General features: G+C 38.6%; 1 protein-coding gene across 3 annotated transcripts in view; it reads right to left on the bottom strand.

The window, feature by feature from the left end:
* The window catches only part of PLS1 (plastin 1), a 115,370-nt gene that overhangs the window by 33,417 nt on the left and 56,357 nt on the right, over positions 1-25,596 (bottom strand). For all 3 annotated transcript variants that reach the window (XM_024769114.1, XM_024769113.1, XM_024769115.1), the window contains exons 2-6: positions 16,209-16,314; positions 10,983-11,146; positions 9,031-9,160; positions 4,513-4,645; positions 2,977-3,058 (exon numbers count right to left, since the gene is read on the bottom strand). In XM_024769114.1, the coding sequence (XP_024624882.1) occupies positions 2,977-3,058; positions 4,513-4,645; positions 9,031-9,160; positions 10,983-11,146; positions 16,209-16,278 (579 nt within the window). In that variant the 5' untranslated portion in view covers positions 16,279-16,314. The remainder of the gene's footprint in view (positions 1-2,976; positions 3,059-4,512; positions 4,646-9,030; positions 9,161-10,982; positions 11,147-16,208; positions 16,315-25,596) is intronic.

Below are 25,596 nucleotides of genomic sequence, written 5' to 3'. Positions count from 1 at the left end.
TATTGCCCTACTGGAAATGAGGGAATGGGATGACCATTATTGTCTAGAGCTGATTCTAAAGAACACGAAGTAACAGGAGAACCCCATACAGAGGTTGCTCTCCAAGTCCTAACATGGACAACTGTCCTGAGTGCTCAACCTTCCTTCCTGAAGACCTGTTTTGGGGGGGGATAGGCGAGAACAATGGGGAACCTTCAACAACGTAGACATAAGAGAGGTGTTGTTCCTCCTTGTGTTTCAGTGTCCTCATCTGTAAAATAGGATACCTTACCTTACAGAGATATTAACAAAACAATCAAGCAAACACGGCAGTTTATCTTGGATAAGCCATCCATTCTCTCCCATCTTTTTTGTGCATCAGTGAATTGTCTGTGTCTAAGATAGAGCCCACTTTACCAGGCAGAAAAATTTACACTGCTGTGTTAGATGGTTTCTCATGTCCCTTCTATTTTGATTAACTATCCAACTCTTTACTAACAGTCTCAAATAGGGATTGCAAGTTTTATTTCTTTTAATTCATACCACTTTGAAAATTTTCATTTCCAATAAAGCTTCAATTCCAGATGAGTCCACTTTTGTTAATGATTTTTTTTAGAGGGCTGTGCTAAACACTTATCGGGTAAGGACAAAGGCATTCTTTGTTATTCAGATTTCATCCTTATTTCACATACCATCGCTTTCACTGCATTTGTAACGTCCAAATGAGATTTATGTTTTCCCTACTTAAAGTGTAATTGAAATTAAGGTCATATATGTGTGTGTACATTTGTAAACATATGTAAGTGTAAAGTATATACATACACACCTTGTATATATGTGAGTATATCAATTGCAATGGATTTTTTACATTTATAAGGAACAGATTCAATCTCTTATACCTACTCTTGTGTTAGTTTCCTGACTTTTAGGTCCCTAAATCATTGCCATCTGTTTGACTCTTACTCATATAATTATTTTTCTTTCAATAATGACAAACAATCAAAAGAATGCAGCTCAGCAACACATTGGGTAGAAGGAGAGATGACCAAGCATCCAAGATCATAAATGAGTCCTACTCTTAGCTACTTGATCTCTTTCCCTTGCTTTCATAGTTATTGTATGTCATTTTCATCCTTTTATATTTCTCTTCTTTCATACATCATGATACTTTACCAACCTATCATCATGAGGTGAAAAACTATATTATCACAATCTTTTACAAATGAATTAGGCTTCTTCGAGATAAAGTTTCATGGGAAACGGGTAGCTGTCTAGCAGATCTATTCCCAGAGCTCTAAAATTACTGAATAAACAAAACAGATTTAATAACCACAGTAACACTTTGCCCCTTCCCAGAGGGCTATCTTTTCTCATTCTACATCAGTACACTTTTTCAAGCATCTTAGAGACCTTGGCTATTATCCCTACTCATATTGGAAGAATGCTATCTCTAAAAATAGAAGTATAAAAAACTTAGCCCCTCAGACCCATCCCATAGTTACAGAACATTTTTCTTCATTTTCTCCAATGCACTGCATATAAGTATTAAAAGTAAAACCGTACAATTAATTTATACAATAGTAAGAAATGTTGCATTTCAGATTAGGGCCATAAAAAATTGTGTGACACATGTATTCTAAAAATAAGATGTATATTTTCAACAATGATAGATATTAGAGGAAACATCCTGACACAAGATATGAAGGAGAATAAACTTCTGGCAATTGCAGTCAGAAAGGGGCTTTTTCAAGAATGGTAGTTTCTGCTAGGAATATGTAACATTACTGGAAAAAGGGGGTCAAGAAAGCCATGTTAGGGCTTCCCTGGTGGCGCAGTTGTTGAGAGTCCGCCTGCCGATGCGGGGGACACGGGTTCGTGCCCCAGTCCGGGAGGATCCCACGTGCCGCGGAGCGGCTGGGCCCGTGAGCCATGGACGCTGAGCCTGTGCGTCCAGAGCCTGTGCTCCGCAACGGGAGAGGCCACAACAGTGACAGGCCCACGTACCGCAAAATAAATAAAAAAAAAAAGAAAGAAAAAAAAGAAAGCCATGTTAGTCAACAGCCAATTCTGTACTACTCAAGAATAACGGGAAATGGGAGGACCCCTTGGATAGTCTGAGACTAACCACATATCACTACTTCAAGGTCATAGCTTCCTTATAGAAGAGCCTTAACAACCTTAGCAAAGTCAAGAATTATACCTGCCAATAGAAATAAAGGAAACAGCCAGGCAGTAACTCACTTTTAATAGCTACAGCTGTGACTAGCACATTAACTTAGTTGCTTATTACTATCACCACATGAGAGTGGCAGTATAGCTTGGTGATTAAAAGGATGGGCTCTGGAGCTAGACTACTGGGACCAGATCCTACGTCGGCCACTGTGCAACCTCTCAGTGCCTCGGTTTCCTCATCTGTAAAATCATAGCATCCACCTTACTTTAAGGCTGCTGGGAGAAGTCAAAGGGATAATTCATGTGGTGTGTTCAGAACAGTGACTGGTACCTAGTATGTACTTAGTAGATACTGATATTCCCCTATTTATCTAGAGATTTTGAGGGAAAAAGTGTGGTGACTATAAATTCCCGGACTTTAACAAGATCTGAATGGAGAAGCTGACTACAGAACAATCTAGTACAGAAAGAATAGCGAAAATTTTGTGAAATGTAAAACATGTGGTAAAACTATGGGGTATTCTTATCTCAATCAACCAACAAAAACACTGGCATCAAGCGAATATTCATCAATAAAAATAACTCAGTAACTACAATAGTTGAGTAACATAATCTGAACACTACTTTAAATTTCATCCAACGTACTTTGAATGTCAATTTCTTCATTAAAAAATGCAGCTGAATTTTTACTTAGTAAAAACCTAGTTTTTAATAGGAAACCAAAATTATGTTAAATCAAAGGATTTGCCTGGGCCTAAAGATCCATTAATAAGGGATCCATGATCCTTACAGTAACATGATTACTAGCAAAGGACAAATACTTACAGAAATAGTGAAAGGGGTGAGCTTCTTCTTATTAATGGCTCTTTCATCAATTGTATCTGGTTCAGATAAGTTGATCATTTTACTAAAGAGAAAATGGGAATAATTTAGTTTAAGACTCCCAGAAATGTTTTCAGTTTATTTTTGCAAGTAGACAATAAAGTTAAATTTTGAAAAGTAACCATCCATTTCTTTGAAATATTATACTATAATTCATGTCAGGGACTTAATTTTAAAAATCTAAGAAATATTCCCAAACCTAAAACATATTCATCATTCACTGCAATTGTAATCTTAGCATTTCCTTCTAACTGTTTTCAAACACTCTTGCATTTTCTTTATGTGAATCTTGCCTTTATTTCCTTTAATGATCATCAATATTCAGCAGCCTGAAATGTTGAACAAAAAAATCCTCAAGAAGGCAAATTTCATACAGTGATATCAACAGCGTTAAAATTACTGTTGCTGCAGAAAGATGAAGAGCCAGAGACTTGGTCTGAAATTTCAGTAATTCAAACATTTTAAAAGAAACTAATATAAATTTTATCTCTGTATTTTAGAATACATTTTGTATTTTAAAACAAAGGTAATAAAATACCCATTCAATTCATAATAGGAATTTCCTCTGAAGGTCAGAGGAACAGATCAGACTTGTAGGTAGAATTCAAGGTATATTGTATACGTAATGTCCTAAAAACTAATGTCCTGTACTCATGGATAGTTTTTTTAAACTAAAAAACACAGAAAAAAGACTGCGGAAATGTGCCAGAATATCAATAATAGCTATTTATGGGTGTTAAGAATATTTGTGGTTTTCTTCTTTGAAAGTCTTCTGTTTTTTTATAAACTTAAAAAATAAGAGATATCTGCTTTGTTCAAAGAAGTATGCTGGGACTTTAGTACACACAACAAGGACAAAGACAGGCCCTTAGAGAGTTTACAATCTAGTGAGCAGAAATAGATTGCAAAGAGCCATGGATATGACAAGATTGAATTAAAATGTTAATCTGATTTAAGCATAAATGAGATATATAGTTCTATTATATTTCCTCATGTTCCTGTCCCAGTCAATGATCAACAGTCCCACACTGAGAAGTGAAGAAAGAAACAATGGGGAATTCCCTGGCAGTCCAGTGGTTAGGACTCCACGCTTTCACTGCCAGCAGGACCAGGTTCAATCCCTGGTCGGGGAACTAGGATCCTGCAAGCTGCGTGGCACGGCCAAAAAAAAAAAAGAAAAGAAAGAAACCCTGTGAACATTATTAAATGCATCAGAGGAGTAACTCAAAAGTTTCCTGGCATCGTTAAGGAAACATGAAAAAGATCCCAAATAAGAGATTGCATTTGAAAGAAAATGTTGGAAAATATATAGTACTTGATTTTCTATATAATATATATAAAATATAAAAATTTCAAGACTAATGTAGCTACTTGTTGACTAATTTCAGAAGACAATGGATTCACTGAATTGTAGTTTTCACTGAATGCTCTTCAGTGGACAGTAAGAACATAGCTCCCTGAACGCAATGCTCAACTCACCAAAGAAGGATGCCATCGGCAAGTGATTTGAAAAGACTGCCATCATTGGGATTCATAGGTATGAGATGCTTACAGTCAGCGTCATTCTCCAGGGCTTTGTTTATCCAGTTAACAAAAGCCACTTTTTCTTCCTCTGAAAACAGAAAATCTTAGTTGGCATACCTCATTTCACAAAATTAACTGCACCGCAAAAATGTAATTTTATATTTCTGTTCAAAAATAATAAATGCCAATTTTTAAAACCTTACTGAAACAATAAAGTGTTTAAGAGGACGTAGGTTTAAAGAAAAAGGGGAATTCATTCCACTTTTTTCATCTGATATATCAGGGAAGAGTAAGTCATATACCTTAAGTTAGCACAATAAATATTCGGTTTGATTCTAAAATCTTTCCAAATATATATTCCTTCTGAAAGCTAGTGGATCAGGAACCAAACACCAGCGGTCAGCTTACACACACACACACACACACACACACACACACACACTCATATATGCCAGGGGGGGAAAATACAAGAAACAAATAACCACATCAATAAATTCCACCTGCCCCCCAAAACACTTTCATAGAGTTGTGATTTGGAACTTACAACAGAAATACTAGTTTTAATCAAGAGTTATTTGAATGCAAAGTGAGAGAACAGGGAGCCTTGTTACCCTGATGGGTGGGATGTAAATTGCAAACAGCCACTCTGGAGAAGTGTATGGTGTTTCCTAAAACATCTAAAAAACAGAGCTAGAGAGCATAGGGCACTTCCACTCATGGGCGTATATCTTGAGAAAAATAAAAATCAACAAGACACAGCCACCCCAAAGTTTAGGGCTGCTCTGTTCACAAGAACCTCGACTTCGGTACACCTTAAATATCCCAGGAAAGAGAAAAATGGATAAAGAAGTTGTGGTACTTATGTACAATGGAATATCACTCAGCCATGAAATCAATGTCATAAGGCCAGTAGCAGCATGAGTGGATTTAGGTATGATGATTCTAAGTGAAATAAGCCACACAGAAAAAGAAACTTATCATGAGATATCACTTATAGAGGGAATGTAAACATGGCTACACATGAACTGAATTACAAAACAGAACAGAGTGTCACATTTAGAAAACACACCTCCGCCTGCTTAAGGGGAAAGGTGAGGTGGTGTGATGCATAAAACCAGAGTTTGAAATTAGCACAGATACCGTTCCATAAATCAAATATGTAATAGACAAGACCTACTCCTTGCTCAATGAACTGGACTCAACACCCCCTATTCACTGCAGAGGAATATATCAGACTAGTAAGAATCTTAAAACCTATGTGTTGGTATGTCTCTGCAAGAGAATCAAGTGTGTGTAGAGCGGCATAAACACAGCAGTGAAAATCAGCTAAACCCCATTATAAAAATAAATTTTTAAAAAAAAGAGTTATTTGAATGAATAAAATAGCTCCATTTCTGTAGAATTTCTATTATAAGAAATGAAGACCCAACACAGCCAAAAATAAATTTATTTTAAAAATAATATAAAGTAAAAAAAAAAAAAAAAAGAAAAGAAAACTGACACATCGAGATACCAGTCCTACTCTCAGCCATCTTCATCCTCAACTTCTCAATCCATGGCTTCCAGCATAAAAACAGTGATCTTTAGGCAGAAAAAATTGTTGGGCTATGCAGTGGGGAAAATAGGAAGGAACTTAAAGGAAAAATGGTCTACTGCCTCATTATTATTATGTAAATATAAAAATGATTTAACAATATAAAACTTAAAGGAAAATAATTCCCATTTCCATCACAGGGTAGCTGGCCTTTCTCTTTATTGCCCCAATTCCTAGAACTAGGTAATTTTCCTAAGGGCATATTTGGTAGATACCCCCAAATTCAATCCAACACACACACACACACACACACACACACACACAATCAATAAAGACACAAACATTTACTTCTGTAGGTATCATTATCTGCCTTCTTATCTTCTTACCTCACTATACATACCTGCTTAGGGACTTAGAATCTAGGGATTTAAAGATCACTAAGATACTGTACCTCTCATCAAGGAATTTTTAGGGTAGTGATAAGATAAAACAGATATACGAAGAAATGCAACTAAAGGGAAATGAACATACCACAAGAGTGATATAAGTAATGTTTCAGGGAATTTAAGGAAAGAATCATTTCTCATTAGGTTGATCAAGAAAAGGCTTTATGGAGAAGGTACTATTTGAAAGATAGATATTTAATAGGTGTAGATGGTCAGGGAAAGGAAATGTGTTCCAGGTATAGGAACCAGGAATGAGATACCACTTCCCAACTACTGGATGGCTGTAATAAACAAAATAGACAATAACAAGTGTCGACGAGAATGTGGAGGAATTGGAACTTTCATACCTTGCTCGTGGGAATGTAAATGTGTGGCCACTTTGGAAAACAGTTTGGCAGTTCTTTAAAATGTAAAACACAGAGTTGCCAAAAGACCACTCCTAGGTATATACCTAAGAGAATTCAAAGCATATGTCCACACAAAAAAATGTGTACACTAATGTTCATACAGAATTATTCATAATAACCAAAAAGTGGAAACAACCCAAAAATCTATCAGCTGATGAAAGGATAAACAAAACGCGATATTAGCCATAGAACAGAAATTATTCAGCAATAAAAAAGAATGAAGTACGATACATGCCACAACATGAATGATACTTGAAAATATTATGTCAGGGAAGAAGCCCGTCAAGTGAAAGGCCACTACTGTATAATTTCATTTACATGAAATTTCCAGAATAGGCAAATCTATACAAATAAAAAGTAGATTAATGGTTGCCAGAGCCTGGGGGGAGGGGGAAATGGGGAGTGGCTGCTAATGAGCATGGGGTTTCTCTATGGAGTAATGAAAGTGTTCTAAAATTACAGGGTGCTAATGACTGTACAACTCTGAATATATTAAAAACTACTGAACTATACTTTCAAAGGATGAATTTATGGTATCTCAATCATATCTCAAATAAAGCTGTTCTTTTTTTTTTTTGGCGGTTCTCGGGTCTCTCACTGCTGTGGTCTCTCCCGTTGCGGAGCACAGGCTCCGGACGCACAGGCTCGGTGGCCATGACTCACGGGCCCACCCACTCTGCGGCATGTGGGATCTTCCAGGGCTGGGGCACAAACCCGCGTCCCCTGCATCGTCAGGCGGACTCCCAACCACTGCGCCACCAGGGAAGCCCAAGCTGTTCTTTTTTTAAAAGCCGTTAAATGTTCTGTATCTGGTTCTAAATAATGGTTACATGGGTGTATTCATAGGTTAAAAAAATCCTCCCATTATACTTAAGAATAGGGCACTGTATGCACTTTACTCTGTGCATCTTGTACCTCAATAAACAGGCTAAAAAAATAATCTACGGTGATAGACATCAGAAAGTGGACAGTTACTGTTAGAGGCAAGAGGGAGGCACGATAGAAATGTTGTGTTTCGATCTGGTTGGCAGTTGCATGAATGCAGCTACATGATGTATACACATGTGAAAACTCATTGAGCTGTACATGTAAGATCACAGTACTTTGCTAAATGCATATGATACCTTAATAAAAAGTTTTTTTTTTTTAATGGAGAAGCCATTTCATTAGAATGGATAGGCAGAAATAGAGTTATGGAGTAAGTACCTTTCAAGAAATAGAGTTATAGACCACTGCCTTCCCCACTACACTTCCCCGGTGGGAGAAAGTTAGGACAATATATACAATGCATAGAAGTGTGAGTATACTGTTAGAGGAAAATCCATTTAGAAAGGAAGAGAACCAAGAGGATAATTAACAAATTCAGATCTCAAAGGAAGAAAGAGGGGGGAAAGTTAAAGTGAGTTTTTTATCAAAAATTTTGAAAGCGTAGTTCTAATTATGTTAACATGAACAAAAGGAACTTGGCCAAAGGTTTTGAGGCATCTTGATCCTGAGGAGCAAGCTTAGCATGGGGCAAGCCATCTCCTCTTAGGAGTTAATGTGACTCTGGATTTCCCACTGGGCAACAATCCAGCGATCCTATCAGATCAAGCAAATCAGGTGCTGTGCTCTACCAGTCATTTGGTTGCTTGATAAAAGATGAATCAGGAATCTCAGTTCCCCAAAATGGAAAGTCCTTGCAATAAACCTCTCCACCATCCCTAAAATAGGTCTAAAGTAAACTCATCTCACGGGTCAGGATGAAAAATCCATTCCAAGGTCATGATTAAACACATTCAGTGCTGAAATATAAATAACTTCTACTTTGCTGTTTCTAATTCTGTTATCCACTGTTCCTGACACATAGTAAAAACTCATTTATTATTACTTATCATAAATTCTAGGATTTTTCATTCTGACACCTCTGAAATTATGATACATTTCAAATCTGATGGCACTTTATAATTTAGTCTCATTTTCCCTCAAGGACACATAAAACAATGGTGCGAATTACAGTAAACGGCATCTTAGATTTGATGACATACAGGACTTGTTGAATGAACCAATGACTGAAAGATTGAATTTGGAGCAGGTGGTCGGTTACCTGAATAAGAATGCTGTGTGCCCTCACTGGAAATGGATGAAGTTCCTCCAATAGCAGTAATCCCTTCTCTCTTGTTAATTATTTTTCTGAATGTTTTGCTGATATCTTTGCTTTTCAACTCTTGCATTAGCTGCAATGGGAGAGAAGTAAAATTGACTCTTGATTAAATAACCATTAAAATCCGCACAACATAAAGGATAGTTATTTATTCGGAATGACATCAAAATAAATACTAATCAGTTGTTCTTGCACTTATTGCTTGTGTAGACAGATAACTCTCATGTCATTTTATAACAACACAAAATGGACAAATGTTTCCACCCCAACCTATAATTAAACTCAAAGTGTACACACTGAAATTGTTAGCCTAGACTTGCCATGGTCTTTTGTACTAAAAACTAAAGAATATCTAGCTACATGATGAAAATTTTAAAATGCCTTAACAAAGATATTATCCCATCTGAACAGCTCAAACGTATACATGTTAAAGTCAAGAAGTCAGCTTTTGTTGGAAATTACACAGGCGTAGAGAGAAACGCCCTCTGTCAGGCCCTCTGTCACTGGCTACCCTAGAGCCTGGATAAACTGAATTCAATCAGTTCTCCATGCAGCAGACAAAGTGAGTTTTAAAAAATGCAAATCTGATCATGTCAATTCATACTCTATTCCACTGGCTTCCTACTGCTCTTAGGATAAAAACAAAAATCCTACAAGACCCTGATGACCTGACTCACTTCTCTAGCCGCATTCCTAACCCTTAGCATCTCAGCTCCAGCCACACTGATGTTTTTTTCAAGTGCTTGAGAGCATTCATCACCCCTAAAGGCACAGAGGCTCTACACACGCTGTTACCTCTGCCTGCCTTGCACAGTACTCATTTCCCCCACCTGCCCCTTTTATCTGTTCCTTCAGATCGCAACTCAGTCTTCACAGCTTCAGGGACAGTCTTCCATTTCCCTGAATCTCTGAGTTCCCTAACCTCCCCACCAAGTTCACTTCCTCCTACTACAAACTTTCAAGGGACCTGTCCTGCTCTGTCACAGCATTTATCACAGTTATCTTTTATCCATCTGTGTGATTCCATCTTCCCCTCCACCTGTAAACTCCATGCAAGCTGGAGCTACATCTCTTTTTGTTCATCACATTACTCACAGTGCCTGAGTTCCTGGCAAGAAAGGAGCTCAGATATTTGCCAGATGAATAAAGAATGCAAAAGCAGACAATTTCTATTTCATAAATATTTATTCAATTATATTAGTGAATAAATTAGTTCATTAATTTTCATATGAAAACACAGTCGTGGTGGTGTTGATAGAAGGTAGTGACAGCTCTTCCTCAACCACCAGCTGGCAATGGCAACTCAGTCATCTCTCTCAGCCTGAGAGGTTTGAAATACCCGATACACAATATTCAGCTCTATTTTTCTTTTATTGGTGGAGTCATATATTATTTTGCATCTTCTTCAGTTCCCTGAGTCTCAAGGTAGTTTAATAATGAAACCACAGTTGGCATCAAAATTCACCCGGTGGCTTTACCAAAACTGAAGATATAACCAATCACAAGGAAACAACCGGTTTCTAGGAGGTATATCTTCCATACCTTAGCTATTTCAGTTACAAAAAAAATATTCCACTTCTCAAGACCAAGTACTAAGATACGAAAATATTCTGCATACAGAGATAGTCAATAAGCATTTAAATTCAACTGTAGTTTTAGTAGGGCATGAACGATTATTATCTAAACCTGACTTCAATTCCAACAATTTGAGAATAATTTTTTCCTTTGTTTTATGAATTATCTGTGGAAATTATTGTTATCATCATCATCATCACTTTAAAGCAGTGCATTATCTGGTCTCTGAAGCCAGATTTAACCAAAGAGAGCAATGACATTACTGAAATTCTGCTTGAAGCAAAACAACCAGTAGCCAGGAGAGCATATAGATTACTTACTGACACAAACTCTTCGAAGCTGATTTTCCCATCTTTGTTGTTGTCAGCAACTGCTAGAATTTTCTCCACAATTTCGCGAACCTTGTAGCCAGGCAGAGGAAGGCTTGCTTCCTTAAACAGGTCCTGGAGTTCATAGTCACTGACATACCCACTGTTGTCAATATCTAAAAAGATAAATTATGAGCTATCAAATATCACTTGTACCCTGTTGGAGATCTGCACTCAGAAGGCTGTTTGGGGACTTCCCTGGTGGTCCAGTGGTTAAGAATCCGCCTTCCAGTGCAGGGGACGCGGGTTCGATCCCTGCTTGGGGAACTAAGATCCCACATGCCACAGGATAACTAAGCCCGCGTGCTGCAACCACTAAGCCCACGCACTCTGGAGCCCACGCACCACAACTAGAGAGAAGCCTGAATGCTGCAATGAAGAGCCTGCGTGCTGCAACTAAGACCCAACGTAGCCAAATAAATAAATATTAAAAGAAAAAAGGCTGTTTGGGAGACTCACAGGCAGGCAGAACATTTCAGGTTTGTTTCACAAGTGGCAGTAATCTTTTCTCCTACACCTGAATTGTACAAGGTATACTATATACTTTACCAAAAAAATTCATATTTAATGAACTTTACCCCCATAGATTTAGGGCTACCATATGTATTTTAAGTGTATAATAAGGACATCGTGCTGACAGAAGAAAAACTCAGGTTTAGCACATGACTAAGTTTCAAAGAATTAAGCATGGGGAGGTCTCAGATATCTAGAAGAAATATAGCAGCATCGGTCATAGGGGAACACCCACCCAGACTTTGACTTCTTTATGTAATTTACGAAATGGAAATCTGGTCCTACATTCCATATAAAATATGTGCATCATGTAAAATACACATAAGGCACTTCTGGTCTACATTTCACTCGGTGACAGTTCTGTTTCACTTGTCAATAATTCACTGCTTCTTCATTAGGTATTTATGATACCATTATGTAGGCCAAATAATGCTTGATGTCACTTTGAGATTAAGTGTTCAAGAAATAATTTCACACCTACATTTGGACTTTTGGAAATAGGTTTCCAGGTGTTTTCACATCATCACTGAGATACCCTTCCCTGGGTTTTCCCTAGAGACTGGATATCAATTCTTGACACAGAACAAAGGCAACACAAAACACTTCTGGCCAGAGCTGGCAACATGGCTTTGGATTGTTTGGTTAGTTGCCTGGATCCACCTTGTATAGGCTCTCTTTACTCATCTGGTAGTAGTTGCTTTGTTTCCTATATTTCTCTTTCCTCTCAGTATAAGAGCTATTAACACTAAAACTGAATGAATTACAAGACAGAAACTTTTCTTTTAAACTCTCATACACAAGTTTTAGAATTAATACTGTTCAGAATGATGAAAAATTTCTAAACTAGAATCTACCAAGAACCAAAATAGTGCTATAATCTCAAAAGGAAGCTATATTGCTTGACATTGCAATAATTGCTTTCTTTGAATTTAGAGTAAAATCTCATTATTTAGTACATCACCAGTTCAGAATTGTTTCCTATAATTCTGAAATAGACAAATAGACTAGGCAGACTTACTGCCTAACAGCACTGTGGTGGGGAGTATTTAAAAATAAACAAGATCAAGAAAAAGTTACTTACATGCTATCCGGCATGCTAAACTATCATTAAGAGTTAGGGCTCTGAAGATGGACAGATCTGTGTGCTTAAATCTCAGCTCCATCCCTACAACCTCTGTGGTTTGGGTGTGACACGACAAGAAATAATAAATACCACTTAATGAGCACATATTCTGTGCCAAGTGATTTGCTAAGAATTTGACTTATCTAATGAAATCCTTACAACTTTGAGGTAGTTAATAATATTATTTTAATTTTAAAGATGAGGAAATCAAGCCTTAGGATAAATAGCCATAAAATCACAGTTTAAAAAGAGACAAGACTTTCTTACAACTCAACAACAAGCAACCTGATTTAAAAATGGGCAAAAGACTTGAATAGACATTTCTCCAAAGAAGACATACAAATAGCCAGTAAGTACATGAAAAGATATTCAACATCACTAATCATCAGGGAAATGCAAATCAAAACCACAATGAGGTATTTTATACTCACGAGGATAGCTGTTGTAAAAACAAACAAACAAACAAAAACAGAAAGTAATAATCATTGGCATGGATTTGAAGAAATTGGAACCCTTGAGCATTGCTGGTAGGAGTTAAAACGGTGCAGCCACTGTTGGAAACCATTTGGTAGTTCCTCAAAAAAATTAAACAGAATTAAATTATCCAGCAATTTCACTTCTGAGTATATACCAAAAATAACTGAAGAGAGAGACTTGAACAGATATTTGTACACCCATGTTCATAGTAACATTACTCACAATAGCCAAAAGGGTAGAAACAACTCAGAAGCCCACCAACAGATGAGTGGATAAACAAAATGTAATAGGGACATACAGTGGAATGTTATTCCATCTTAAAAAGGAAATTCTGACACATGCTACAACACAGATGAACCCTGAAGACATTATGCTAAGTGAAATAAGCCAGTTACAGAAAAACAAATATTATATGATTCCACTTGTATGAGCTACCTAGAGTAGCCAAATTCACAGAGACCAAAGTAGAATGGTGGTAACCCCGGGGGGCAGGCATGTGGGGGAGGTGGATTGTTGAGGAGTTAGTTTTTAATAGTTTTTAATGAGTATAGTTTCAGTTTGGGAAGATGAAAAAGTTCTAGAAATAGATGGTGGTGAAAGTTGTATAACAATGTGAATCTACTTAATGCCAACAAACTGTACACTTGAAAATGGTTAAAACGGTAAATTTTATGTTATGTATATTTTACCACAATTGGGAAAAAAAAAGACAAATATTTTAACCTCTCACTTCTCCCTAGAGACCCAAAAATATCCCACCTAGCAAGGTTGGATGGGCATGTCCCTCTGCCTCTGAGAAAAGTTGTTTGGTACAAATTAGCAGAGGATTACTGAGTTCATGAGTAAAAATTTATCTTATACACAAAGTAAGGAAGTATAAATTCTGCTAGTGTTAGCACTTCCCTCACACAGAGCAAATTATCTTGCTGTCAGAACTGTTCCATCAATGAATTATTTATTCAAAATATCATTAAATAAATATTGCAAGATTATATGTCCATGAGATATAAAGATTAAAGTTGGTGTGTGAAATAGAACTAAATCATTCATTTTACTAAGACCGAGGTAGCACTTTTATTCAAGCTGCCAAACTGTACCTGTAAAATAATGAAAAATACCAAACTAGGAGATACATTTTTATTACTTCCTCTGTTTCAATGCTTGAAATGAGCAGAACATTTCAATAATTGCCCAATTTTTGTCTTGGAAAGACACTGTGCACTGCATACAATACTCCATAAAATTTATTTTTAACAATAACTTTTTAGAAATCATGCAATGCTCTACTGCCTGCAAAATAACGAGCCTAAGGTGGCCACCGTGTGGACTGTATTCTGAAGGTCTGAGTTACTCTGGAAACAGCTGTGCAGGGTGAAGTGGAAAGGCCCAGAGATTTGTAGAATTCACTTTATCTCATAGCAAGAGTTTGTAAGTCACGAGCTTCCTGAGAACTTTACTCATTTTTTTTTTTCAGAGAGAGCTTTATTTTTTAAAACTTAAATCTCTTTCTTTATCTTGATCTCTGAAACTTCTGCACTGCATTTCACCTACATTAATTTTAGTCATTATTCACTAGGTTTGTGAGAAATCTAGGCACAATACCAACTGTGATCATTCCATCCTCCCTGGTCTACCCTCTGATTCTGCTTTCCAGAGTGCTCTAATGCACCAGCAAAGGAGCCCATTGAGGCAGGGGCAAGGTTGAGGGTGTTACCATCTCAATCTCTATTCACTACACTCACCTTTCCCTGGGTTCACCTTTCACTTGCACACATGTACAGACTAGAGCAAAAGATGGTATTCAGGGCTTCCCTGGTGGCGCAGAGACTGAGAGTCCGCCTGCCGATGCAGGGGACACGGGTTCGTGACCCGGTCCGGGAGGATCCCACATGCCGCGGAGCGGCTGGGCCCGTGAGCCATGGCCGCTGAGCCTGCGCGTCTGGAGCCTGTGCTCCGCAACGGGAGAGGCCACAGCAGTGGGAGGCCCGCGTACCGCAAAAAAAAAAAAAAAAAAGATGGTATTCATACTCTCATGGGTTTCCTAAAAGCAAAATGCAGAAGAATCGTGATCTGACAGAGGATGGGGGAATTTTTTGGAAGAAAAAGACAAAGCTGTCAAAATGATGTCGTAAAGACAAAACACTGAATGGCTTTAAAAGTGAAAGAAGAAATATAAGAGGTGTGGCCTTTAAAAGCAACACTAAGCGTTTTAAATTATGCATGAGGGAGAAGGAAAATAAGACATATGGCCTTTAAAAATTATATCAAGGGCTTCCCTGGTGGCACAGTGGTTAAGAATCCGCCTGCCAATGCAGGGGACACGGGTTCAAGCCCTGGTCTGGGAAGATCCCACATGCCGCAGAGCAGCTTAGCCCGTGCACCACAACTACTGATCCTGCGCTCTAGAGCTCGTGAGCCACAACTACTGAGCCCGCATGCTACAACTACTGAAGCTCGCGTGCCTAGAGCCCGTGCTCTGCAACAAGAGAAGCCACGGCAATGAGAAGCCTGCGCACTGCAACGAAGAGTAGCCCCCGCTCGCCACAACTAGAGAAAGCCTGCACGTAGCAACAAAGACCCAATGCAGCCAAAAAGAAAAAAATTAAATAAATAAATTTTTTAAAAGATTTTTTAAAAATAAAATAAAAACTATATCAAGATTTTAAAATATTCTGCATGAAGGCAAAATGTGTTATTGTTCATGACAAACACATGGAGGCCAGAGTTCAGCTTACAGACAAGGAAGTGTTTCTATATTTTCTCTGTAATGAGAAGATCGTGTTAAGCATATTCAGTTACACTGTCATTCATTAACCTGGTGTATTCTCTGCAAAGAAATGATCAAAGAATTCAAAGTCCAATTCTCCTAGAAATTCAAGCCAGTCTTAGTCTATCTTTCAGAAAGAAAGAAAGAATCCAGTGAAACCCAGATGGGAAAAAAAAAAAAAGGAATAAATCTGGGGGTTAAGGGGTGGTGGTGGAAGCAATAGAAGGTATTGTTCCATTCCTGGAAGGCTGGTATCAAGCAGAATAGTAACTGTGTATTTAGTTTTTCTCAAGCATACCTATTTTATTAAATGCTTCTTGTAGTTCTTCCAGCTCCTCCCGAGAAATGGTGGTGGTGCTGTTCTCCATCTCCGAGTAGGAAAGACTACCTTCAGGTCTTTATATCTAGGAAAAGCAATGTTAGAAAAAGAACGTTAGCCCTCTGGAAACATTTACGTAAGCAGTAACAGAGGACACAGGCAGTAAAATATCTAGAAGAAATCACCTGAGAGGTCTGGCTGACAAGAAACAACTAGGAATAGATCCCCTGATAATACTCTTTCCCAGCACAGGTGAGCCAGACAATAACTGAGATTCAGTAAAGGAAAGAAACACCGGTTTTCCACACTCTGTGCTTATCCAGGGCATAGGCATTTCTCAATGATTTGTATAATTTTCATTTCCATTTGACCCACTGTTTCAGTAAAAGAAGCATTTCAAGTTGAGGAAAGTATAGCATTTAAAAATATAAAGGGTGTGGTTGGAAAGTAAAATTTTAGGACATGAATAATGTCCACAAAAAGAATAAAGTTAGAGCTGGATCATCTTGGATGAAACTTGTGGCTCTAATGTTTAAGTTTACAGCATTCAACCATTGCCACCTCCTTTCCCTTTCCCTGTGCTAGGTCTTTCCCAGATCTGCAGGGCCCTTCTTACTCTGAGCAGGTGAGACAAACTAAAACAAACAAACGGACAAAAATGATGTAAAACTGGGTTGTAAGAAAAGCAAGCATGTGATATTCATTATAGAAAATAATTGGTAGCAAAGGCCCAAATCAGAAATTTTAAATTAGCCACAATCCTACTATCCAGAAATATCAACTAGTACATTTTGTTATCTACATCTTTCTGGTTTGCTTTTCAAATGCACCTGTACCTTTACTGTGGAGTGAAAATCTGAGTATATTATAATTTTTTGTACTACTACATTGTATGTATCAACATAATATTTAATGGCTACATAGTACTATGTCATAACTTATTTGGTAAATCCCTTGTTTCATGGTATTTGCATTGCTTCCAATTTTGCATTATAAACAAATGCTACAATGAACATCCTTACAGATAAAGCTCTACACAGATCCATGTTTATTGCTGTAGATAAATATTTCAAGATGGAATTACTTACTTTTTTTTTTTCTTTTGGCGCTGCCACATGGCTTACAGGGATCTTAGTTCCCTGACCAGGGATTGAACTCGGGCTGAGACAGTAAAAGTGCCGAGTCCTAGCCACTGGACCACCAGGGAATTCCCAAGAATTACTTCCATTTTTAACGCTTCTAATATATAGCAGAACAACTCATTTTTAAAATGACTTCATGGTTTGACTATTCAATGTAAAGTTATAGATGAATACAAATCATGTATTCCTCTTAAACACATCTAATTACATTAAAGTTATACATATTTCAGAAAGTGAGTGAAAATGAGCGTTTTATAAGATAATAAGAACTGAAGCTAAGCAGGAAATTCTCTTTTTTTACACACATATTTATATAAGAGGTTCAACATCATCCCTGAACATTCCTAATTTGGGGGTTAAGCACATAATTTTTTTAATTGTTATTATTTTTTTATTATTATTTCTGGGTGCATTGGGTCTTCGTTGCTGCTCGAGGGCTTTCTCTAGTTGCGGCGAGTGGGGGCTACTCTTTGTTGTGGTGCGCAGGCTTCTCATTGCGTTGGCTTCTCTTGTTGCAGAGCATGGGCTCTAGGTGCATGGGCTTCAGTAGTTGTGGCTTGCGGGCATATTTGCTCCGCAGCATGTGAGATCTTCCCAGACCAGGAATTGAACCCGTGTCCCCTGCATTGGCAGGTGGATTCTTAACCACTGAGCCACCAGGGAAGTCCCAGCACATAATTTTTTTTTTTTTTTTTTTTTTGCGGTACGCGGGCCTCTCACTGTTGTGGCCTCTCCCGTTGCGGAGCACAGGCTCCGGACGCGCAGGCTCAGCGGCCATGGCTCACGGGCCCAGCCGCTCCGCGGCATGTGGGATCTTCCCGGACTGGGGTACGAACCCGTGTCCCCTGCATCGGCAGGCAGACTCCCAACCACTGCGCCACCAGGGAAGCCCTGCTCATTTTTTAATTAGGTTGTTTTGGGTTTAAATGGAATTCTTACTTCCTGGATGCAATTTCTTACATGTCAGCATTAAATACATGTCCACATTTTTATTGAATTCTCACTGTTACAATGTTTTACTGTATTTAATACTATTTACAGGCATACTCATTTTGTGTTGAAAGAGATGACAAAATCCTTTTAGGATTTTTAAGGATAACCCCCAGTCTGCAAAATGCTAATTCTGTCATGGCTGGCTTTGACTCTCTGTGGTTTTGGATATCCTGCATATCCTTTCCCATATTCAAAATGGTTTCTATCCCTTGTCTCAAAGTTTTAAAAATAGTGCTCCAATTTTAGCATTCGCACTCCACAGAAAGGCTGCAGATTAACAGTCCTTGTGTTGACCTTGCATTTGAAATGATAAATATACCTGGAGTTCTATTCTTTGCTCAAGCCTGTTCAAATGTATGTCACTTGTTAATTACATAAAATATTTTTATTCTCCCACAATCAGACAAAACCAGCACATAAACGTAGTGAAAAAACAATTTACCTAAATGATATTATTTCATAAGGAGAAAGAAGTTTATAGCATTATACAAGTCCTTTAGTATTTAAATGAGAAAAATACAGAACAATCTTTAAGATATATTCTTAAAAGAAGAAAGCAAGATGCAGACGAATACGTATGGTTGGCGGAAGGGGAGCTGTATCAGCTGTGTATTTATAAAAGCATTTCCAGAAGGATACAGAGAAAGGTAACAGTGACTGCCTCTCCAGGGAAAATTGGGGAATGGAGGCACAATGATAAAGGGGCTTACTTTTCATTATGTATATTTTTAACTTATTTTTTTAGACTATAAGCCTACCAAAATCAAAAATAACTGAAAAACAATAGAAGTAATAGTGGTAAAACACTGGAAAAAAATAAAATAAATACTAGTGGTCTGAAAGTATACACTATTGAACACTGACAGATAATAAGATTAGTATATACGTACCTATATCTATATGTTACAATTTTAAGTAAGAGCACCTATATTTCCTTACAAAGCAAAATACTATGATTAAAATAGCAAAGTAATTTATAGCCTTCCACAAAGGCATGACGATTTAGTGGTAGAATGGTTAATGGAAAATATATTGCCTTTTTTATAAGTGTAGACTGCATAAATATACAATATCAATATTTTTCTAAGGTTTTGCAAAATTATGATAATATTAGGATTCTTCAGAAACTAAGTACAGTATATAGTCTGCCTTAACAAGCATGTTTTTTTTGGCTGCTCTGCGCAGCACGCAGGATCTTAGTTCCCTCATCAGGGATTGAACCTGCACCCCCTGCATTGAGAGCATGGAGTCCTAACCGCTGGATCACCAGGGAAGTCCCAACAAGCATTTTTACATAGCACAATAAACTTATCGAGAGCAATATACACTGTTGGCTGAGAAAATATTTGATATGTAAAAGACTGTTACATGATCCCCAAATAAATTGCTTACTATGATATTTTTCCATGGAAAAATGTTTCTGCTACAATAAGCACTGACGTTTAAAAACTTTATGGACAAGAATTAAAATTTCAAAGTATTATGTTAAAATTTTAGAAGAGGGCTTCCCTGGTGGCGCAGTGGTTGAGAGTCCGCCTGCCGATGCAGGGGACACGGGTTCATGCCCCGGTCCAGGAAGATCCCACATGCCACGGAGCGGCTGGGCCCGTGAGCCATGGCCGCTGAGCCTGCGCGTCCGGAGCCTGTGCTCTGCAACGGGAGAGGCCATGGCAGTGAGAGGCCCCAAAAAAATTTTAGAAGAAAAGCTCAACGACCCTATAACTAGTATCCCCATATTTATTTTTCTTACTACTCCCAGACTTAGGTGATTAATGCACTGTCCTAAATGCTTTGTGTCCATTCTCACTTACTCCTCACCACTCCATGAGGTAGGTACAGTCCTCATTTTATAATTGAGAAAGGGATGCTTCATAGGATTGAGTAACTTTCTCAAGGTCCCAAAATGAATAACTCTCATTGTCTCCTGAGTTATGGCAGAACCTGACTGTCTCATTCCTGCTTCTAGGCCAATATGCTCTGCAGCCTCCCCCATATAATCTGACATCAAATCATAAAAAACATGTCAATATGTGTTTGTACAATAATCACACAATAACTTACACAATATATGAAGCATATATTATATACCTGTGAAATAAGAATTTGCATTTTAAAAGAAATCAGCTTCTGTAAAATTCTTTGTAAAGTTTTGGGGAAAACATTCTAGCTAGATCAACTCATTTTTATTTACCACATAACTTGTCGGTCCTGAAACACTGTAGAATACACAGTTACTAGAATTCACTTTGTAGTTTTAGAAATGAAGAACACATCACTAACAGGTACCCAAACACTGAAACACACACACCTGGATGTCTGATACAGCTCAGAGCATAGTTTTCCAAAGTCAGTCCTGAAAGATGCAGCCCAGAGGTGGCCAGGATCACTGACCAGAGATCCACCAACAGGGCAGGTTATGCTGAATTCTCTAGACAGGTACATCTTCCCATGGATTTTGACATGTGCCCTATACATCTTCAATAATTTCAACTCTGCTTTCCTCCTCTGCTTTTTTTTTTAGCCCATATAATTTTAAGTAAAACCTTCTTTCACCAATTAAAGCCCCTTTTTTCCCCTCTCCTAATCCTCAAGTGTACCTGACACAACCAAACATAAATTTGGAAAGTTAAGAAAGTATTTTCTAAAAATGAACTTTTTAATTTAGATGAAATTGGATTTCATCTTTTCTCCTCCCTCAAATTTCTAACTTCCTTGAACCTTTAAAAGCTTTACCAAAATTAGTCTAAGTAGCCCTTTACGATTGGCAGGATCTAAAGCTCTTAGGACAGTTTCAAAGAAAAAGGCATTAGAAACAACCCTGAGACCAACAAGACTTTGATGCCTTTCTACCAATCCCAAAGGTTCCAACTTCGAGGGATCAAAGCTGTCTTTCCTGGTACCTTTTGGCTTCCCGGCTATTCTGCTTTCCCTCCTTCCACTGTGGTCCTAGACCGGGACACCTGAGATTCTGAGTTCTCCAGGGAACCATTGGCCCAGGGCAGGCAGCCTTCCCCCAGCCCATTCTCCAAAATTCCCTTCTTCCCCCTTCTCTAGTCTTAAAAACAATAATGGCAAATATTTAGAGAGGACTTTCAGTGGGGCTGGAACTATGCCACCTTCCTCACACATGAGCTCACCATTTATCTGTTCCTCTGATGGAACAAGCATCCTCCCTTCAAATGTAAATTAGAGGCCTACAAAGATTAGGTAACCTGCCCAAGGAAGGTAGACAAAGTAAAAGATTCAAAATCAAGTCTGTTGGGCCTCCCTGGTGGTGCAGTGGTTAAGAATCTGCCTGCCAATGCAGGGGACATGGGTTCAAACCCTGGTCCGGGAAGATCCCACATGCCGCGGAGCAACTAAGCCCATGCACCACAACTACTGAGCCTGCACTCTAGAGCCTGTGAGCCACAGCTGCTGAACCCACGTGCCACAACTACTGAATCCCGTGCACCTAGAGCCTGTGCTCCGCAACAAGAGAAGGCACCGCAATGAGACGCCCGCGCACCGCAACGAAGAGTAGCCTCCGCTCACCGCAACTAGAGAAAGCCCGCGCACAGCAATGAAGACCCAACGCAGCTAATAAATAAATTAATTTTTTAAAAAAGAACATAGGGGCTTCCCTGGTGGCGCAGTGGTTGGGAGTCCGCCTGCCGATGCAGGGGATGTGGGTTCGTGCCCCAGTCCGAGAAGATGCCACATGCCGCAGAGCGGCTGGGCCTGTGAGCCGTGGCCGCTGGGCCTGCGCGTCCGGAGCCTGTGCTCCGCAGCGGGAGAGGCCACAGCGGTGAGAGGCCTGCATACCGCAAAAAAAAAAAGAACATAAAGAAATGTAGTATTTCTTTCCTACCTGATTTTTTATGGCAAAAGCCTTGATGGTGTCTCTCTAGAGAAGTGACCAGGATCAGAGGTTCCAGAGCATTTCAGTACCTCTGGTGAGTAGCAGTTCTACTGGTGTCCTGTCTCCTCCTTCCCTTCTTCACAAACTTAGCTCCCACCACAGCCCTCTTTTCTTTTCACATCCTATATTCAGCTCTCCACTACAAGTTGAAAGATCACAGGTGAAAAATTTAAAAAAAAGAAAGAAAGAAAGGAAGGAAGGAAGGAAGGGAGAAAGTGCTAGCTATATATCTATCTCTGTCTCCCCCAAGGCACCAGCCTGAATGGATTTACCAAACCTTCAAGAAACTGACACTCTCCTTCTTGTACAAATCATTCCAGAAAAAAAGAAAGAAGAAAAGGAAGGAAAGGAGGGAGGGAGGGAGGAAGGAAGATAGATCACAGGGTCACTGGAATAAATCACTATGTGAAAAAATTAACAGCTAAGAAATACAAATCAATTGAAGAGTTTTCTTTCTAATTTAAAGGAAACCTGGAAAATATTTTTATCTATCTATAATATTTCCATCAATCTCCTTTTTCAATTACATTTCACAATAGAGAGCTGTGTCATTCATTTTGCAAAAAGCAAACATCATATTCCATATCAACCTGTTAATTTCTTCAAATCAGATTTTCTTTAATTAACTGGAATGTCCACTGACTCTCTAATATAAGTATGAATTGGGATACCATTGACTTTGTTAAATATTAGTCGCCTATTCTACACACCAGCCTGGAGTGCCCTTTGGACAAAGCAAGTTATTAATGGGTACAGCGTAATTCACATTTTCCCTGAGCATCTTTCTGCTCTGACAGAACGGAGCTCAGCTTTCTCATTCATTCTACAAGGGGCAGCCATGCTAGGTTTCCTAAAAAGTGATCAATCTGATCGCCAACAGCCAGGATTTTCCAAGCCCCAAACTATTTTTTTTTTAAGGTAATGTTAAAAAGAGTTCCTGTTATTCTCAAATAAGCAAAATAATTTCCTAAGTGCCTGCACAATCCTAGAAACATAATTAGGCACCATTATGAAGAGTTAAGACAGGTTTAACACCTGGGATGAAGGGACAGTTGGCTCCGAATTGACTCATTTGTGACCTCTCAAAGGGAGGCCTGGTAATCTCCTGCAAAAACAAACAAAACAAAAAGTAACAATATACTGTTATCTTAATGTTGGGGCTTTTTTCCGCTTCAGTTTTTCCAAGTCTTAACCATCTCATTACTCCCCACACTACCAAGTTAACATGCTCTCTGCCACCTATGCTCAATCCAACAGTCCACTCACTAATGCCCACATCTCCTTAACCCCTCTCACCCGCATTAGATCGCCTCTGTCTTTACCTTGGCTCTTATGTATTATTCACATACACTAATGTATTCTTGATTATGTGTTGTCTTGTAATCTTCACATTTTGCTATTTTATTCTTATTCACCTTCCTAACTTCATTGCTTGCTCTTTGCAGGTAAAAGATACATATTTTCTTCTTTTTATGTTCCCCATGGCCTTACTGTATTATGTACGTAGGGAAAGTTTAGTTAAATTCGTTACCAGGGATATTTCCCTTCATAGAGCAGGGATAGTACTAGGTCAAAAAAGGGCCAAACAAAACAATGGTCAGTGGGAAATGCGCCACCAACAGACGAGTGAAAAGACTGAGAGAGGGCTTCCACACCTCGATAATCAGTCTTCTTCATTCACTCACCTCATTATTTATTCAACAACAACTTATGAACACCTGTTCACTGTGCTGAGTATTAGGGGCACAAAGATGGCACTGGAGTTTTTGAACCCACATGGGTTGAAAATCTTTCAAAATAATCTTTGCCCTAAATCTTGCAAAATAGTTTTTGTCAACTTTTTCCTAATCCTTTCACAAAGGAGTAAATAATATAGCCCCGATTCTTCCCTAGGGGAACCTTTTAAGTGTTACTCTTGCAAACACCAGATAGAGAAATAAAGAAATCCACCGGCAAAGTAGAGAAGAACAGAGAGAACTCGCCTACATCTTGTCCCCACTGCCTCACTGCATGGGCCACCGCGATGGTCACCTCCATGACCAGCTGCAGTTAAATTCATCATAGTCCTGTGTATTTGTACACTTGGGCTCTGACTTGGGTTGCCTTCTGAGCACTGAGTGGCTGCTAGAGTTTCCACCAAGACCTTTCTACATCCATTTACTTCAAAGCCCCAGTACGAAGCCCCTAGTAAGGGAGTTTAAATTCATTCATTCAAGTACTCAACAAATAACATACTATTTGACTGGACTAAGCATGGAGATTTAAAGATGAATAAGAATTAGTTTCTTCTAAAACAACATTCAATGCAATGCTGACCAGGTTCAACTATAAATGCCTGAGAAGTTTAACTAAAACTGATTTTTTTTGATAAATGATATAAAGTAATCTTATGATGATTTCTCTTCGATCAACAAATTAGAATCATCCCCTAATTCATTTGCTGTTTTAATCTGGATTTAAAGGGACCTCCTTGTATACTATATATCACTTATTGTAGGGGTTATTCAGCGTATATCATATATAATCCTGGGTTGGAAGTTTCTAACTGTAGCCAAGGCAATTGTAGTACATGGAATGGCAATATGAGAAGGCTAAAGGAGGTGTGCATGTGTGGGTTTGTGTCTGTGTGCACACGCACGTGTATCTACACACATGCACAAGCAAACATATGCACTGAAGAGAAAATAAGAATGGGAGAAAGAGACAGGGACCAAAGACTTTTGAAGAAAACAAAAACAGAAGTTTTTGGAAAAGCATTTAGCATGTGAAAAATTCATGTAACTCTCTTTCTTCATTAAAGCAAAGTGCAAGTCAGAGGTAGGCAAGACCCCAACCAGAATACCTATGTAAAAGCATGTGGTAAGTCAACAAATATTTAGAGTCCAAAAATGGACTCAGACAAAAAGAAAAAAAGTAGATTATACAGAAGTACTTGGAAAAAATAACTTTCCCAAGAACAGACACTGGAAGCTGCTGGCACGACAACTCTGACCTTCCCTACTTTATGTACGGGATTTGGTCACTCAAGCCCAGAGGTTCAAATGTCATTTGACTTGTGCAGTTGAATGAATAGGTGTGAAGAGTTAGAGTTGCTCACTGAATGGTTAAATCTGTGTGTAAAAAAAAAATTGGTCTCTTCTCACAAGGCCCTTACTCCAGAGTTCTCCCCATTATCCCTGACTAACACCAAACAGGTGCCAACTCAGGTTTGAAACCCAAATACTTAAAGTAGGTACAAGTGCAGAAGTGATAAAGGGATGGCCTAGGCAGAGAAGGACAATGTGCAAAGCTCACCTCTCACCCTGTGCCCTTAGCTCCACCCGGACGGGTA

The sequence above is a fragment of the Neophocaena asiaeorientalis genome, unplaced genomic scaffold (assembly GCF_003031525.2).
Source record: "Neophocaena asiaeorientalis asiaeorientalis breed wild unplaced genomic scaffold, Neophocaena_asiaeorientalis_V1.1 scaffold118, whole genome shotgun sequence".
NCBI classification, from domain to species: domain Eukaryota; kingdom Metazoa; phylum Chordata; class Mammalia; order Artiodactyla; family Phocoenidae; genus Neophocaena; species Neophocaena asiaeorientalis.
This window is presented reverse-complemented; position numbering and strand designations above follow the sequence as displayed.